Below are 14,136 nucleotides of genomic sequence, written 5' to 3' on the forward strand. Positions count from 1 at the left end.
TATTAAGATTGGCTTTGATCCTAACTCTTGCTTCAACTTAACTATAATGTTCATCGTCGTTTATAACACCTTCCATAGCCACGATGTCACCCACTACAAGCAAGTTAAATACATGCTAACTCATACATGTCTATAACCTTTCTATAATTTGATTCGCATGTGAATAATTTCTTGTCTTTTAAAACTTAACATTGAATATTCTTAAATTTTCACACTTACGCAAATCACTTACTTACCATTCATCTGTCCAATTTTTTTTTTCTTATAGAATATTGTAGCATAATAAAATTAAGTTCATACACAAGAGTTATACACAAATCAAAACAAATTATACTCTATTAATAAAATAAGAACTAATATCCAAGCAAATTTAATGAAAAGTTTAGGAGATTTATCAAGTATTAAATGTCATAAAAATTATTTGCACATAACTCAAAATTTAAATTAGTTTAGTATAATTCAGTTTTAAAGACGGCAGGTTCTTATCAGAGTGTAGGATAAATGGATAATGATGCTTAAAATTTTCCTGTAACATACAAAAATTATATATATTGTTATTTCCTTTTCATTATTTTGAATATTTTGCCGCTATGAATATTTTGTTATGTAATGGTGGGAAACAACAAAAGGAGCTTCGAATTAAGCACATATAGGTCCATGCATTAATTGAAGTGGCAAATGGGTTCCGCTTCCTCGGAGACCATAGAACCCACCATACTAAATACTGGTTTCGAGGCCAACCAATACCATTGTCAACTACCTTTCTGTTCAACTATTTACCCAATCCATGACCACAACCAACAACTATGTTGCCCATTATTGTGCTTACCCTGTTACCATTTTCTTTTTAAAAAAGTGTACAGAAGGACGAAATCTATCCCTCTGCTGTTAATTGGTCATTTTAATAGCAAATTCAACTATCTAATAATTTGATTCCGATTCCTAAACTCTGCTTCAAGTTCGTGTTGTTTTCAAGGTTGACGAAGATACCTCTGTTTCGTCGACACTTGACAGTTGACACACGCATGTGTGTGTTTCTTTGTTTTGGTCTTTCTGGGTGTGTCTAACCAGGGCAAGGGTACGTCTCGCATTTGAATTGTCCGAGGTAGGAATTCTCAGCATCACAACCTTTTAATCCACAGCAATATATATAACCATCTAGTTGATCTTTAACTAGGGAAGGACTCACCTGTACCTTTGCACATAACTCTAGAACATGATCTCTCTAATGCACTGCAACATATCAGACACCTCAACATCCGCTTTCACTCACTGCTCTAAAACCATCTTCAACAACACAGCGTACACTTCACGTAGATATTAATTTCCTCACGCAGACACGTTTTTCACTTTTTCTTCAAACGATATTCCAAGCACGTGCTAGCTCTTTCACCTGTAATTTTCTAACCTAAGCATTCAAGCTTTGAAGCAAGCCTGTCCTTCCATCACGCTCTTGTACTTATATCTTTTCCTCGCTTTGACACGCATAATTCTTGCGTACCAAACGGTGCAGGAGGTCAACCCAAATTCTTTTCAGATTACTACATTTCTTGCAAAAAAAAAAAAAAAACTTGATTGATTTATATGAATGTTTGTTATTACATACCTCCAGAGACCATGTCGCTTCCCGAGTTTGTCACCGGTTATTTACGCCTTTTTCTCTTTTTCCCCTTTCAAATATACAAATAGAAATGGACGGGCTGTAACTTGGGAGTCGCAAGTGGTGTTGCATGACAAATTAAATCGTTTCGAATTTAGTTATTTTTTATTGCTTGTGGCTATTTATATTCTTATTAAAAATAATCATATTTAAAACACAATCGGGTATTACATACGAGTACATTTTTCAATAAAAATTTAAATATTAATTTATTATATCATAAGGAACTAGTTCCTTCTATTATACTTAATTTATTATCTTCAATCCTTAGTAAATCAGGTTATTTATATGGTTAGTTGAAGTTAAAAATCTATACGGCACGGCGCATGCAGTTGAGAAGTGAAGAATCCGATACGATGGGGAAATGATATTTGAGCCGCTCGGATGCATTAGGGACATTATAAAGACTTTTGTTTTTCCCCCATCTTAACGGAAATTTTGAATCGCTATCATTATGAATGTATCAAAGATTGTAAATACTAAAAAATTATCACGAGTCAATGAAGTCTATATATGTAATCAAGGGGAATCATTGAGTCATGAATAGAAAACTGTACATCCTAATCATATCTTTATGCATAGAGGATGAGAAGAGAACGAGTTAGCCAAGGTGGGTGACACGCAGCGAAACACTGGGGGGTGTGTGCGGGGGGGATATATTACATGCAAATACAGGTATACTTATTTCATATCACTGTATATTTAATTTTTCAAGTAGTTGAAAAGGAAAATGATAACATACAGGGTTAATGTATAAAAATTCTCAAAAACTTCTCTCCATGAACTTATAGTATTATTAAATCAACAATAGATTATAAATATTTATTAACTTTATAAACTATACCAACATTTTTCAATTTGTTAAACTAGCCCAACCTTGACAATTAAGTTATAAAAATAAAATTTAATAGATTGAGAAATATTGATCTCTTTAATGAAGTTAAAAAATACCTATATATTAGTGTTAATTTAAAGATATCAAAAGTTAAGAATAATTTTTTGAGTAGTTTTATACCTTGGTAGATATTCCATCGCTCCTTGAGGCGTATCACACACATTCGCACGTGACGCGCGATTCTATTTTGGAAGGGTAAAGGAAGGAAGGAAGGAGGAAGCAACGAGCGGAAGGAAAACAGAGGAAGGATAGCGAGAAGGCAATGAGAGAAAGGGAAGGGGAGGGGGATGATGACCACGTGTACGGCGAGGCCTTGAAAAAGAACGGAAGGAGATTAGCTTCCACATCTGGAGAGACGAGGCACATGATTGGCGGCCCCAATCGATCACGTCTCCTATGGGCTGCCTCCCTGCCCCAGGTTTTCTGAATCCATTTTCGGCTTTCCCCATCCCCACTGCCTTCCTGGCCCTTTCACTCCCTTTTGGGCTTCCCAATACAATAGCCTCAGTTGCTTTCTCATAATATACTTTTCAATTATTACAAGATCAAGCACAAAGTTAAAAAAACAAGAAATCGCCCACCGTGGGGCTCGAACCCACGACCACAAGGTTAAGAGCCTTGCGCTCTACCGACTGAGCTAGACGGGCACTTGGTGCTTTCTTTCATTCGTATTATAAAAATATCTTATATGCTTTTCTTTTGTTGAGCTTTCAACGACATGGACAATTATTTACAAAGATAATGATAAATAAATCTCAAAAGAATTGATTAATTTAAATTAAATTTTAAATGTCAAATTTTAAAAATTTATAACTTAATATTTTAATTTTATAATTTTATTATGATAAATTTATAATTTATATTCTAAAATTTAACATGCAATTCTCTATCATTGTCCTTTATTTACATGGGTTTTATGATATGAGAATAATTTCTGGACAAGTAAACGGCAAAAAAATGTAGATGATAAATCATCAAATCATATGTAGATTGTTCTCGTCAATAATAACTCCAAGTTCATGTAACTACAAAGGGAAGTTTGACTTAGAGCTCTCATCGCTGCATTATAGGTCAGAGTCCTTTCACCGGTCACCTCCAACCACTATTAACCATGACTCGACTTCCCCAAAACATCGTGGAAGCCTATGGTAACCCCCGTTGGATCGCCATGTCCCGCCACAACTTGCATTACATTACCCATCCTTGCTTGAAACCGCAAACACAAACGTACATCATAATCACCTAAATCACTTCCCGTTCATATGTAAAATGGTGATCTAACCACCTAAAACAGAAGGAAGAAAAGAAAACAGTTGGAATTCTATATCTTGACTACAGAAGAAATTCCTCCCTATTACTCAAACGAAACCACGATTTCTACTACCCCCGTCAAAGACAACAGAAGCGCCATTCTAATCTCAACCATCTGAAGCTACTGAAGACATCTATTTTTCCACTGGCACATATGTCCCTCACCAAATCAAAGATTCGAAAGCACCACCTCAGCTGCTGATGCCGTCCCACGGTCAGTCAGACTTGTCATTTTGGTTATTGTACGACCCCCCTCCATTGTGTTCAACGCCATTCGTCCACTCCTCCTTCAACTAGAGCACATTGCCAAAAGCAGGGTTAAGGGAAAGAAAAATGACAATTGCCGCAGAATGTCGCTACTTTCTAGTATAATCTTTGATCAAAGTATCTACTGCACAATAATCTTGACTGGGACGAAAGCGACTGATTTTTATAAAATTGACTAAGATGCAAATATTTACCTTCTGAAGGATTTTCTTCTGATGCCTATAACCCTGTGACAACAAAAGAATTATCTCAGCATGACTTAACGTCTTGAAAGACTATGAAGTTATTTATATCGCAGAAGAATTCCCGATTCGTGTTCCAACCTTGTCAGTTCCATAGATGTAATCACAGTACGTGAAAACTGAAGCGAAATTGCTTTGGCAATGTCCTCCAACGTAATGATGGTAATCGTGATACTCTGCGCCACCATAAAATGGAATGTACTTTGTAAGACTCCAGGGGAAGTCATACCTGACGAGAAAAACAATATAAAAAGGTCAGCGACTGAGAAATTAAAGAAGCATAGGGACCTAAAAGTAGGAAGAATATCTGCGGATGAGAAGGTATGCTGCTCTTGAGGCAAAGAAGAAGTCATAACTCATAAATTCCTTCGGATGAGTAGAGAAAACAGTTACAAACAAATGTTTATCCACCAAATTCCTTTCCATTGCAGCAAAACTCGCCATTTATTGCATTAAAATTTAGCTATCCAGCTATTGGCTGAATTGCAAGGACTTCATTATTCCAAGAGAATTACAACTAAGCTTCGCATTTATCTATTTTATTTTGTTCAGATGATGATCCCCAGAAAACTTCATTTCTCTAGCTGATAAAAATTATCATGCGCAGTGGAAGAAAGATTACACTAATATCTCGCAAAAAGCCTACTTTCAAATAACCTCAAAACCTGATAAACTGCAGTCTCCAAAGGAAATAATTATTAACAGAAAATGAAGATGATGTCAGATGATATAATTCTTCCATAACACTCTTACTGGAATTGCAATACGGAGACAGAAGTTCAAAAAGAAAATTGTCCTGGTGCTGTGATTGCAATCGCATCTTTGCCAAAACAATGTTGAGGACCACTATTAACTCCTCTTTAGGGTGTGGAACTAAAACACACCATACATGTGACAAAATCGGCAAAATTGGAAATAGCACTCGAACAATAAAATCACGGTGGTGCTAAAAGACATCTTATAAGCGGTAGGAAAAATAATTTTTGTTTTTTTAAACCTAATATGTAGAATTTAGAACTAGCTAGGACCGCTGAACTTCAGGAGATGAGATCCATCAAATTTTAAAAGAGGATTTTTTTGCACTGTTTTAATAACAACGTGCAGGTTTCCAGCAAATGCCAGAATCCACAGGTTTCCAGCGAAACAACACTAGTCAACCATTTTAGAAGTGTAAATTTGTATATTGACTTTCAATGGTAAAAAATTATAAATTCCTCCAGCAAAACAACACTAGTCAACCATTTTAGAAGTGTAAATTTGTATATTAACTTTTAATGTTAAAAAATTATAAATTCCTCCAGCATTTCTAATTTTTGCTGAAGAAAAAATTACAAAATTACGATACCAGGGGGAAAAAAGACTGAAGCAACTATCATTTGGAGATTTCTCCCGTCCAAAGTGCCAGTGCCACCAGTGCCATATACAGACTCTCTCTCTCTCTCTCTCTCTCTCTCTCTGTGTGGGTGTTTTCTGTTTTTCTTCTTCTCGTTTTTTTTTTTTTTTTTGTTGGGGGGGGGGGGAGGGTGTTAATGCTTTAAATAGAACTTTATTTAGGAATGGCAAGGGATGAAAGAAACTCTAAGGTCGGCATATTTTGGGGAAAAACGAGCAGAGCAAATAGTGAGAAAGATGCGGAATATTGGGCCTTACCCGCTGTGAGTGTCAATGGCTTCAATCTGCCGTAATGCTATCCACAACCAGAATGTAATCATGTGCCCAGGAACAATAGCTGGCCCCAGAAAAGATGGAATTCCAAGGATCAATATCTCCGCCCAATGAGCGTAGGGTGCCGCAAATCCAATGGGAGCTGTGTATTCATGGTGGACTCGATGAATCTTCTCGTATCCCCATTTACCATGCAGAAACCTGTGGATCCAGTAATTGGTATAGTCCTCTATCATAAAATACACCGCCAGCTGTGAAAGAATCTCCCATCCAGATGGCAATGGCAGCCCTGTCCGAATTCTAATCATCTGATAACAAATCGAAGTAGGTTGTTCAGTTCAAAACCGTTAGTCATTCCATAATGTGATATCTAATTGAAGTAAGCCATGTCCAAGATCCGGATATCGGATTCCGCCGGCTTTCTCTAAAACTTGGGAGGAATTCAAATAGGCTCTGAACTTATATAACTAATTGCATTGAAATAAAATGCTGGACAGATTATCATCCGGATATGATTGGAGATACATCATACTACATTTTGGGTTGGTAACAGAGATCTTCTAAATCCGATATGTGCAAAAGAAATTGGGAATCGATACATACGCAAAGAATCGGATTCATGAAGATTTTAAGCTGAATCAACCGCAGTCGAGCAATTTAGCAATTTGCCACAAAACATACCTTGATGGAGGGATATGAGACGAGTTGCAGAGGTCCAACCACGAGAAGGAACATGCGCATGACATCCTTGTAGCACCTAAGCATTTCATCCAAGGACAGACGAACCTTGGGTTGAATCTTGTATTTGTCGAAGCCGGCTAAGCGCTTGATCTCCAGGAAGAAGAGAGGGAGAGGGACGACGGAGAAAATGAGGAAGAGGAAGAGTATGTTATGACAATAAAGAAAGTAATCGGACTTGCGGGCAGAGTAATTGAACCAGAGAGTCTCGGACAAGGTGAGGTTGCGGCGGAGAGCCGCCTCGGCTTCCTGCAAAGAGTGGTAAGGCAGCATGTCGACGGGAAACAAAAGCAATGGCTCGGAGAGATTATCGGAGGCGATGAGACAAAATTGAATTTGGGTGGATGGAGGAGAAGGGGAGACGAGTCTAGTGGAAGAGAAGAGGGGCGGCTCGCTGGCTGGAAGCTGTGATGCGCGTTCCTGGTTCACAATTATTTGCGGGAATTTTCAAACGCCTAACGCCCCTTTTATATCCAATTTCTACTCTCACTCGCCCTGATTACCTCCAACTCCAACGGGTAAGCAATTTATCAATCATGCCCCACTTTGTGCCTGCTTGCTTAGTACTCTCGAGTCTAATCCACTACTGATTTTTTTCCCGGCCTTGTGATTCTGAATTTCTAACTTGAAATTTTATATTAATACAAAATATTACTACATATGTAAGTTGTTAAATGAGGAGATAGGGCTAGTACAGGAAAAAAGTTAACCAAAGTTTTGGATTTCTAGAACAACAAAAATTATTTTGAAACAAAATAGGAAGTAGGTGTGGAAGGGAGGGGGTAATTAGTTGATATGGAGATGACGTTGGCCACTTGATGGCAAAGCCGGACAATGATGTTGGTTTTGGAGGGATGAAAGCTATTAGATCAGCTATTCTCCTTCATCATATGGCTCCGTGGTTAATTGACTTAATCCTGTTTGGCCAACAATTGAAGGGGTGAATATGTAAATCACAAATATAAATGACCTCTGAGTTAATCATGGATAACTCACTATTTGACTCATAAAATCAATTTGGGTATCCAATAAATGGTATTACTATGAAGTTGGTAAACAAGTTTAGAAATATTGCTCTTAGCTATAGCTGATGTTTATTTATTTTATTCAATTTCGCAACGCTTAAACATGGGAGAGCCGCAAAAATAGGAAAGCCAGAGGTTGAAAAGAGAGCGGTGGTGATTGGAAAAGTTGAGAGGAAGTGGAGTTGAAGGGTATCCTAAACAGAAAAGAATTAAAGGACGTTAAGGATGAAGGCATATTTTGGATGCTTGTTAATATTGAGCAAGAGATGTGATGGACGTCGTTGTCATGGAAAGGGCCATCGGGGTCGTTTCGTGGAGAGTCCAATGGAAGACCAGCTTGACGAGATCAGAAGCATGACTTAGCAACCATAATTAAGCGAGTAAGCACCTTTAGCTTCGCAACATCACCTCTTTTAATCATTTACTCCACTCACGCTGTTGCCTGCTATGTGTTATCACTCATCTGATCCCTAGATTATTCAATTTTATGCACCTCTGGAATCTATCATATCTACTTGAATATCTTTCATTTGACTCATATCCCTCCATATATCACCTCATTATGAGCGTATTATAATGCCAAAACTGTGCTCCTACTCATTGTTTATTCATCATAGCCATTCGTATTATGCACACACACATAATGTTTCTGCAGATTTTTCCTTGTTCCAATTTCCAACTGACCATTGTGAGACACATTACAAAGTACGTATCCATATTTACAGCAGCCGAATTAATAGCAGAGACTTGTATGGATACGTATGTGCAAATGCGGGGAGAGAAATGATGAGAGTGAGAAGGGTGAGGAGTGAGATGATATTGAGGTCAAGAGTGCGGAGCCCCCACAGTGATGAGTGATGTGTGCGGCGATGATGATGTGATTGGGGCAAATGATTTGGTAAGTGGACTAAATATCCCCATTGGAAGAAAAAGTTGTCACCTTTGGCTTTGTGGATGTCGTATCTGTGACTGTGACTGTGAGGGATTTGAAACAGTGTTAGTGTGTGACACACAGGATGGTGCGAACTGATTTGCATGCGGACTTCAAAATGCATCGAGTGTCCTGACCTCTATTATGCCAAAAGCAATAATCATCCATTGCAGATCAGTGCAGCTAGCAATATTGATCGGTGACTGTTGATGGCCATGCTGGCTGCTTTGGCAAAAGCGGCTTTAAACGAAGGCTGATCCGATATACATGAAAAAGTGGCAGAGTAAAAATTACAATGTGGGTCTTGCTTGTTTGTTTCTTTGCATATATCTATCTATATATGCCATCTCTTTTTGACTTGGTTTCAACGTTTTCACCGTCGCTTTCAAATGATATAACGTGCTTCTTTTGACCACAAATGCCATCCTGCATTCATTCATTCTTCGTTTTCCTGGTCAACGAAGGTAATCACATGAATTCCAGTAATTAGGGGCATACCCTTGACTGATATTAAACTATTTTTCTATTTTAGGACCCAGTTTGGATATGAGCGAAACGCGAAGATACTGAAGACAGATTGTTGGGCAATGGAATTGACGACCAATTGAGAAGCATTTGGAGAGTTTTGGTTTTAATTTATGACACCATCTTGTCGGTAAATAAATAAACCGGAGTGCGCACTTGGAAAAGGGAAGATTTTTGCTATCATTAAGATCATTAATATATCAATAATTTTTAGTATACACGAGGGATTGCCTTGTGGCATGCAAAGTAACAAGACTTCGAGAAGGCAAGAGACATAAGCGGGCGTATGAAATATCATGTGCGTAGACGTGTTACAATTGAACACCGTACAAGTATTTCTTCAATACAAATGATCTCGAGTGGTTCCCATAACGTAAATATGTCGTTTTGTAAAACCATGCAGTGGGCATCAATGAATGCTAATTAATTTCATTTGGATCGCTGTCTGGTTTGGTGGTCTCTGATTTTCCTTTCGGAGATTTGTCACCGTCTTTTTGGCCCCTTGCCTTGCCTTTCATGCGCCCGCACCATCCCATCTCACATGATCTCCATTTTAATGTTTTAACATTCACTCCAACTATGGACATTTCTAGACTAAACCATCATCCTCTGATTTCATGCCGATATTTCTCACCAGTCTGACTTTGACAGTTCCTATAATATTGGATGGTTTGAATTCCTTAAATTGTCAAAATATTAGCATGCATTGGGAAGGATTTCCTCCCATTTAAGTTAGTGTTTGTAAGGACCTTTTATAAGACAAATACACTCACATTTTTTCATCTATTGTATAGGCTTGAGGAAAAGATGCAATTTGTTACATCTCTTATGTTGATATAGTGTAAGGAAATTATAAGTATGAAAAAAAAAAAAATCTTAACTGCGTAAGAGTTTTTATTGCTAAGCCTTTTCGGGTTGACTTGTAGCTGGACTTTTGTTTTAACAATTATAATTTTTATTTTTCGGTGAATATTGTAATTTTCAATTTTATAATTAATCCTGTCATACCATAAAAAAGTGTCTTGCTGACGCCCACAGCCCGCCAGATGTGAGAAAAGTTGGGCTTAATTCCGTAAAAATCGTTTCTTTCCCCATATTTGAAGTCAAAATTATTCTGCAAACTCGTTATGATGATTAAAAAACAGGGTGTATAAGTCATGGCCAGTGTCACCGAGTTAAAAAAGCTAGGAAGATGCCATGATCGATTTGGATAGCAAACCTCGAAATGTGATTTGTTTTTAGCAGCTCTTTTTTTTTTTTTAATAAAGGTTTTTAGCAACTCTGTTGTAAATGTTGGAACACTTAATTAGTTTTAATGCTTTCTGGCATGTAAGCCTCCATTTTCCTTTCTTTTAGTTAATTCCAAATTATTCAGTAAAATATGTGTCATAAATGAATTATTCATTAATATAGCTATATATATATACTCTTTTTATTAAAAAATGTAAAGTATTTTTAATTGAATCTCATCTCAATAAAATAGTTACTTCTATATTTACTCTTATTTAAGAAGGTGCTTCACCTAAAATAAATATAAAGTAATTTATTTAATAGGAGCATTTTTTTAAATAATGATTACACCTTAAAATATTAAAAATATTTTTTATTTTTTAACATCTAATCTTTTAAAAAATGCCTTATATTTTTTAACGGAGAGAGTATATATTATGGAGTTGGAGAATGTAATAAAGTACTCGATTGGCCAAAAAATATCTAACAAAAGTAATTGCTAAAGCTGACGGAAATTTAAAATAACTTGTTTAGGATGGCTCTGTTAAATCCCATCCTAAACATAGGAGTTGTTTCAGCAGTTAAACAATTGTTAGTATTAAAAGTAATAGGAAAAATTTAAGCTTAGAAGCTCTTCAAATTCCCTACATCTTCAATTTTCAATTGTATTATATATTTTGCTCAAAAAAAATTGTATTATATATTACAAGAAATTTAATTGTAAAATCGAGGCCTTCTTGCAAGCATGGATCTTGTTTATGTAATTGTATTTGCATTTGTGTTTATATGTGGTTTTCTTTTCATTAAGCAACAATACTTCGTCCACAAAATCTAAGTAAGTTTAACTCATTCTAAAAAAAAAAAATCCAAGTGTTATGAAACTGGAAGGGATAGGAGATTGAGATGAGAGAAGATAACAAGATGAAAGAACATTAGAATAATGGGGGTGAAGAAAACAAGAGAGAATTGAAGAGTAAAGGAGTAGTGACTTTTATTCATTTAGGTTGTCACGAGTATATATACATCACCTCTATTTCGACTCTAATACTCTAATATTAGAGACTAACCTCAAGAATTACAAGTACATAAAAGAAGGGAATGAGACAATATAGTTGTACAATTGATATAAAATAAAAACTAGAAACATTTCAATTAAGGGATTATGGGTATAATGTCATTCAATATAGGATGAATATGGAAAATTGGATATTATGGGCATCCACAATAATTATAATATTCATAGCAGAATTATTATTTTTTAAATGATGGGAAAGGTAGTTCCAACGGTTAATTTGTAATAGTAAACTTTAATTATTGCACTGCACAAGGTGCGATTTAAAGAATGTCAATGACATTTATCAATTTAATATAATTTTGTGAAAATAGTGAATTTTTTTATTAATTTCAATATGAGATATATTTATACAAGAAAAAATAATCTATAAGAGAATGGAATAAAAATATATCAAAAAATAAAATAATAAAAAAAATAAAATAGTTATAACCAAATTAGTTATAACAATCGTAATTATACAAAGTAATATATACAATCAAAAATTTAATATTGTCCTATATTACCCCTTACAAGTTGAAAAATATATGTCTCACATTCTCAACTTAGACGAGAGATTATTAATGGGAGTAGCTCTAAGAGGTTTGGTATAGGTGCCAGCAATTTGTCCTTAGAGCGAATAAGAAGAAAATAAATGATGCCAGCTTGAAGCTTATCACAAACAAGATGATAATCTAGTTCAACATGCTTAGTACACTCATAAAATGTAGGATTAGAGATAGTATGAAGAGAAAATTGATTACCACAGAAGACCAATGCAGGAGAAAGATGAGAGATATAAATGTCTTGTAACAAAAATAGCAATCATTGTAACTCACAAGTCACAAAATCAAGAGCTCTTTATTCAATCTTGGAAGAGGAACGAGAGACAGTGGATTGTTTTTTTTAGCGCCACAAAACTAAAGTTTTGTTAAGAAAAACACAAAAGTTAGTAATGGAGCAGTGAGAATCAATATAATTGGCCTAATTAAACTCAAAGAAATCTTTCAATTTGACATCAGAGTTAATGACTCTCTATATTTTTATATATTTTGAGAAGTTTTATTACTTCATTGGAGAGTCATCTAGTTATTTTTTATTAATTATTTTTGTGTTTAGTGTTTGTTTTGATGTTAGTTAACTTGTCTTGTAAATATTTTATTTTTTTATTTTATAGTAATTTTTTTTGTTTATTTGATGCATTTTAATTTTAAGAACCTTTGTAAAAGCTTGGAAGATATGGAGGAAGAAAAATATAATAATTCTTATGAGGAAATTAGATTTTAGTGATCACCAGCTATAGTAGATCAATATTATAAGACAAATTTTGAATTAGAAATAGAGCTCGCTACAACGGATTTCACACTAAAATGCATAGTTTCAGTTTTTTTGTCTGATAAAAGAGAGAAACTAAGATTTTTTGAGAAAGGCTTCATTTTTTTTGTTCTTTGAAGGTCTAGAGGCGATTTTGAAACTTGGGAACACGATAACTCATTACCCTCTACGTTTTTGTTAAGTTTTTCTTCACTTTTCTCTTTCTTTCTCATATGTATCTGATTTTGTCTCATTATTCTATTATTTTAAGAGTGTATTTAGCTATATATGGCTAAACCTTAATACTGTAGAGTCCTATAAACTCATTTGCTTCAGTTGTATCTTGATTTATCGATTACTTTATGATAAATAGATGTTTTATGTTTTAATTTTAGTTTTTATTTGTGTTGCTTGATGATTGGCCACTATTAAGTGATGATTTGGAGAAATATAATAAACTTGAAAAAAGAATTTTTGTTTGGACTATTGAAATTGAATGCTCAAGATTAATTATAGTTAACTTACCTTTAAAATAGGAATGTACCTAAAAGATCTAAGTGGTTAGAAGGGATTTAAACTTAATGCTCTTAATCTAATTTTGGCAAGAAATTTTTGGGTTAGAATTAAGTATGATGTTAGATAATCGAAAGATATTCAAGATTAATTTTAGTGTCCTAACCCTTAAAATTGAAATTAAAATAAATTTAATTATTAAGTTGAGTACAATGGAGTAAATGAAGGATTAGAATTCTAGGATGCTTTCTTAGTCATTTTTTGACTTTAGAGTGTTTCAAAATCTTAGTTGCTCATTTACATTTTTTATTTTTAATTTAAATTATTCATCACTATAAGTTGCTTGCTAAACTTTAATGAGATTAAGAATTTAATGCTTATTTGTTAATTTATTTAATTCTCTGTAGGATCGACTTTGATTTGTCATTAGCCACAATTATGATTTCTTTTCTTTTTCTTCTGAGTTGTTGTTTTGTTTAGTTTGCTTTGATTTTCTTAGTTTGAATTGATAGAGCAATAGTAGCTTAAGTTTAGGTCTTGTTAATATCATGTTCAAGTTGTTTATTTGTGTTCTTATTTCTCTTTTGATTTGTGATAGTATTCTCTGCGTTTGAAAAAAAAAAGAAAAAAAGTTTAAAAAATGGATTTCAAGTGGCTTTAATATTAAGAAAGAAATGAATTCCTTATCTTCAATACAAGATGAATTGATTGCTTGTAAGAGATGTTTAAATAAAAGGAGGTAATACAATATGCATTTGAATGCTAGTTA

At 34.7% G+C, this 14,136-nt stretch overlaps 1 protein-coding gene, 1 long non-coding RNA gene and 1 other non-coding gene across 4 annotated transcripts; 1 reads left to right on the top strand and 2 right to left on the bottom strand.

Annotated features, from left to right (window-relative positions):
* Window positions 1–3,129: 3,129 nt before the first annotated feature.
* On the bottom strand, window positions 3,130–3,202 carry TRNAK-CUU (transfer RNA lysine (anticodon CUU)). The gene has a single exon. It is a non-coding gene; the product is annotated as a tRNA-Lys (tRNA).
* Window positions 3,203–3,526: 324 nt separating this feature from the next.
* On the bottom strand, window positions 3,527–7,255 carry LOC129321842 (methylsterol monooxygenase 1-1-like). The gene is made up of 5 exons (XM_054967769.1): window positions 6,722–7,255; window positions 6,026–6,348; window positions 4,457–4,604; window positions 4,328–4,360; window positions 3,527–4,159 (listed from the first exon to the last, which is right to left on the bottom strand). Exons 1-5 carry the CDS (start codon window positions 7,049–7,051, stop codon window positions 4,082–4,084), a joined length of 912 nt encoding a protein of 303 aa, XP_054823744.1. The 5' UTR covers window positions 7,052–7,255; the 3' UTR covers window positions 3,527–4,081.
* A 227-nt stretch (window positions 7,256–7,482) lies between these two features.
* Window positions 7,483–9,661, top strand: LOC129321843 (uncharacterized). 2 transcript variants are annotated; one of them, XR_008596114.1, is made up of 4 exons: window positions 7,483–8,183; window positions 8,529–8,701; window positions 8,819–9,031; window positions 9,267–9,661. It is a non-coding gene; the product is annotated as an uncharacterized LOC129321843 (long non-coding RNA). The 2 variants fall into 2 exon arrangements; XR_008596115.1 differs by having other exon boundaries at window positions 8,532–8,701.
* The last annotated feature ends 4,475 nt before the right edge of the window (window positions 9,662–14,136 follow it).

This window comes from Prosopis cineraria, unplaced genomic scaffold (assembly GCF_029017545.1).
Source record: "Prosopis cineraria cultivar Desert tree isolate PC_DT_omini unplaced genomic scaffold, ASM2901754v1 PC10, whole genome shotgun sequence".
Taxonomy (NCBI): Eukaryota; Viridiplantae; Streptophyta; class Magnoliopsida; order Fabales; family Fabaceae; genus Prosopis; species Prosopis cineraria.

Bases quoted from the DNA above. Each gene is read 5' to 3' on its own strand.
- LOC129321842 (XM_054967769.1), bottom strand. From the start codon at position 7,051: ATGCTGCCTTACCACTCTTTGCAGGAAGCCGAGGCGGCTCTCCGCCGC. The intron at 6,349-6,721 runs GTATGTTTTGTG...ATTTGTTATCAG, and splicing joins TCTCATATCCCTCCATCAAG to ATGATTAGAATTCGGACAGG. The intron at 4,160-4,327 runs GTAAATATTTGC...AATGTGCTCTAG, and splicing joins AGAAGAAAATCCTTCAGAAG to TTGAAGGAGGAGTGGACGAA.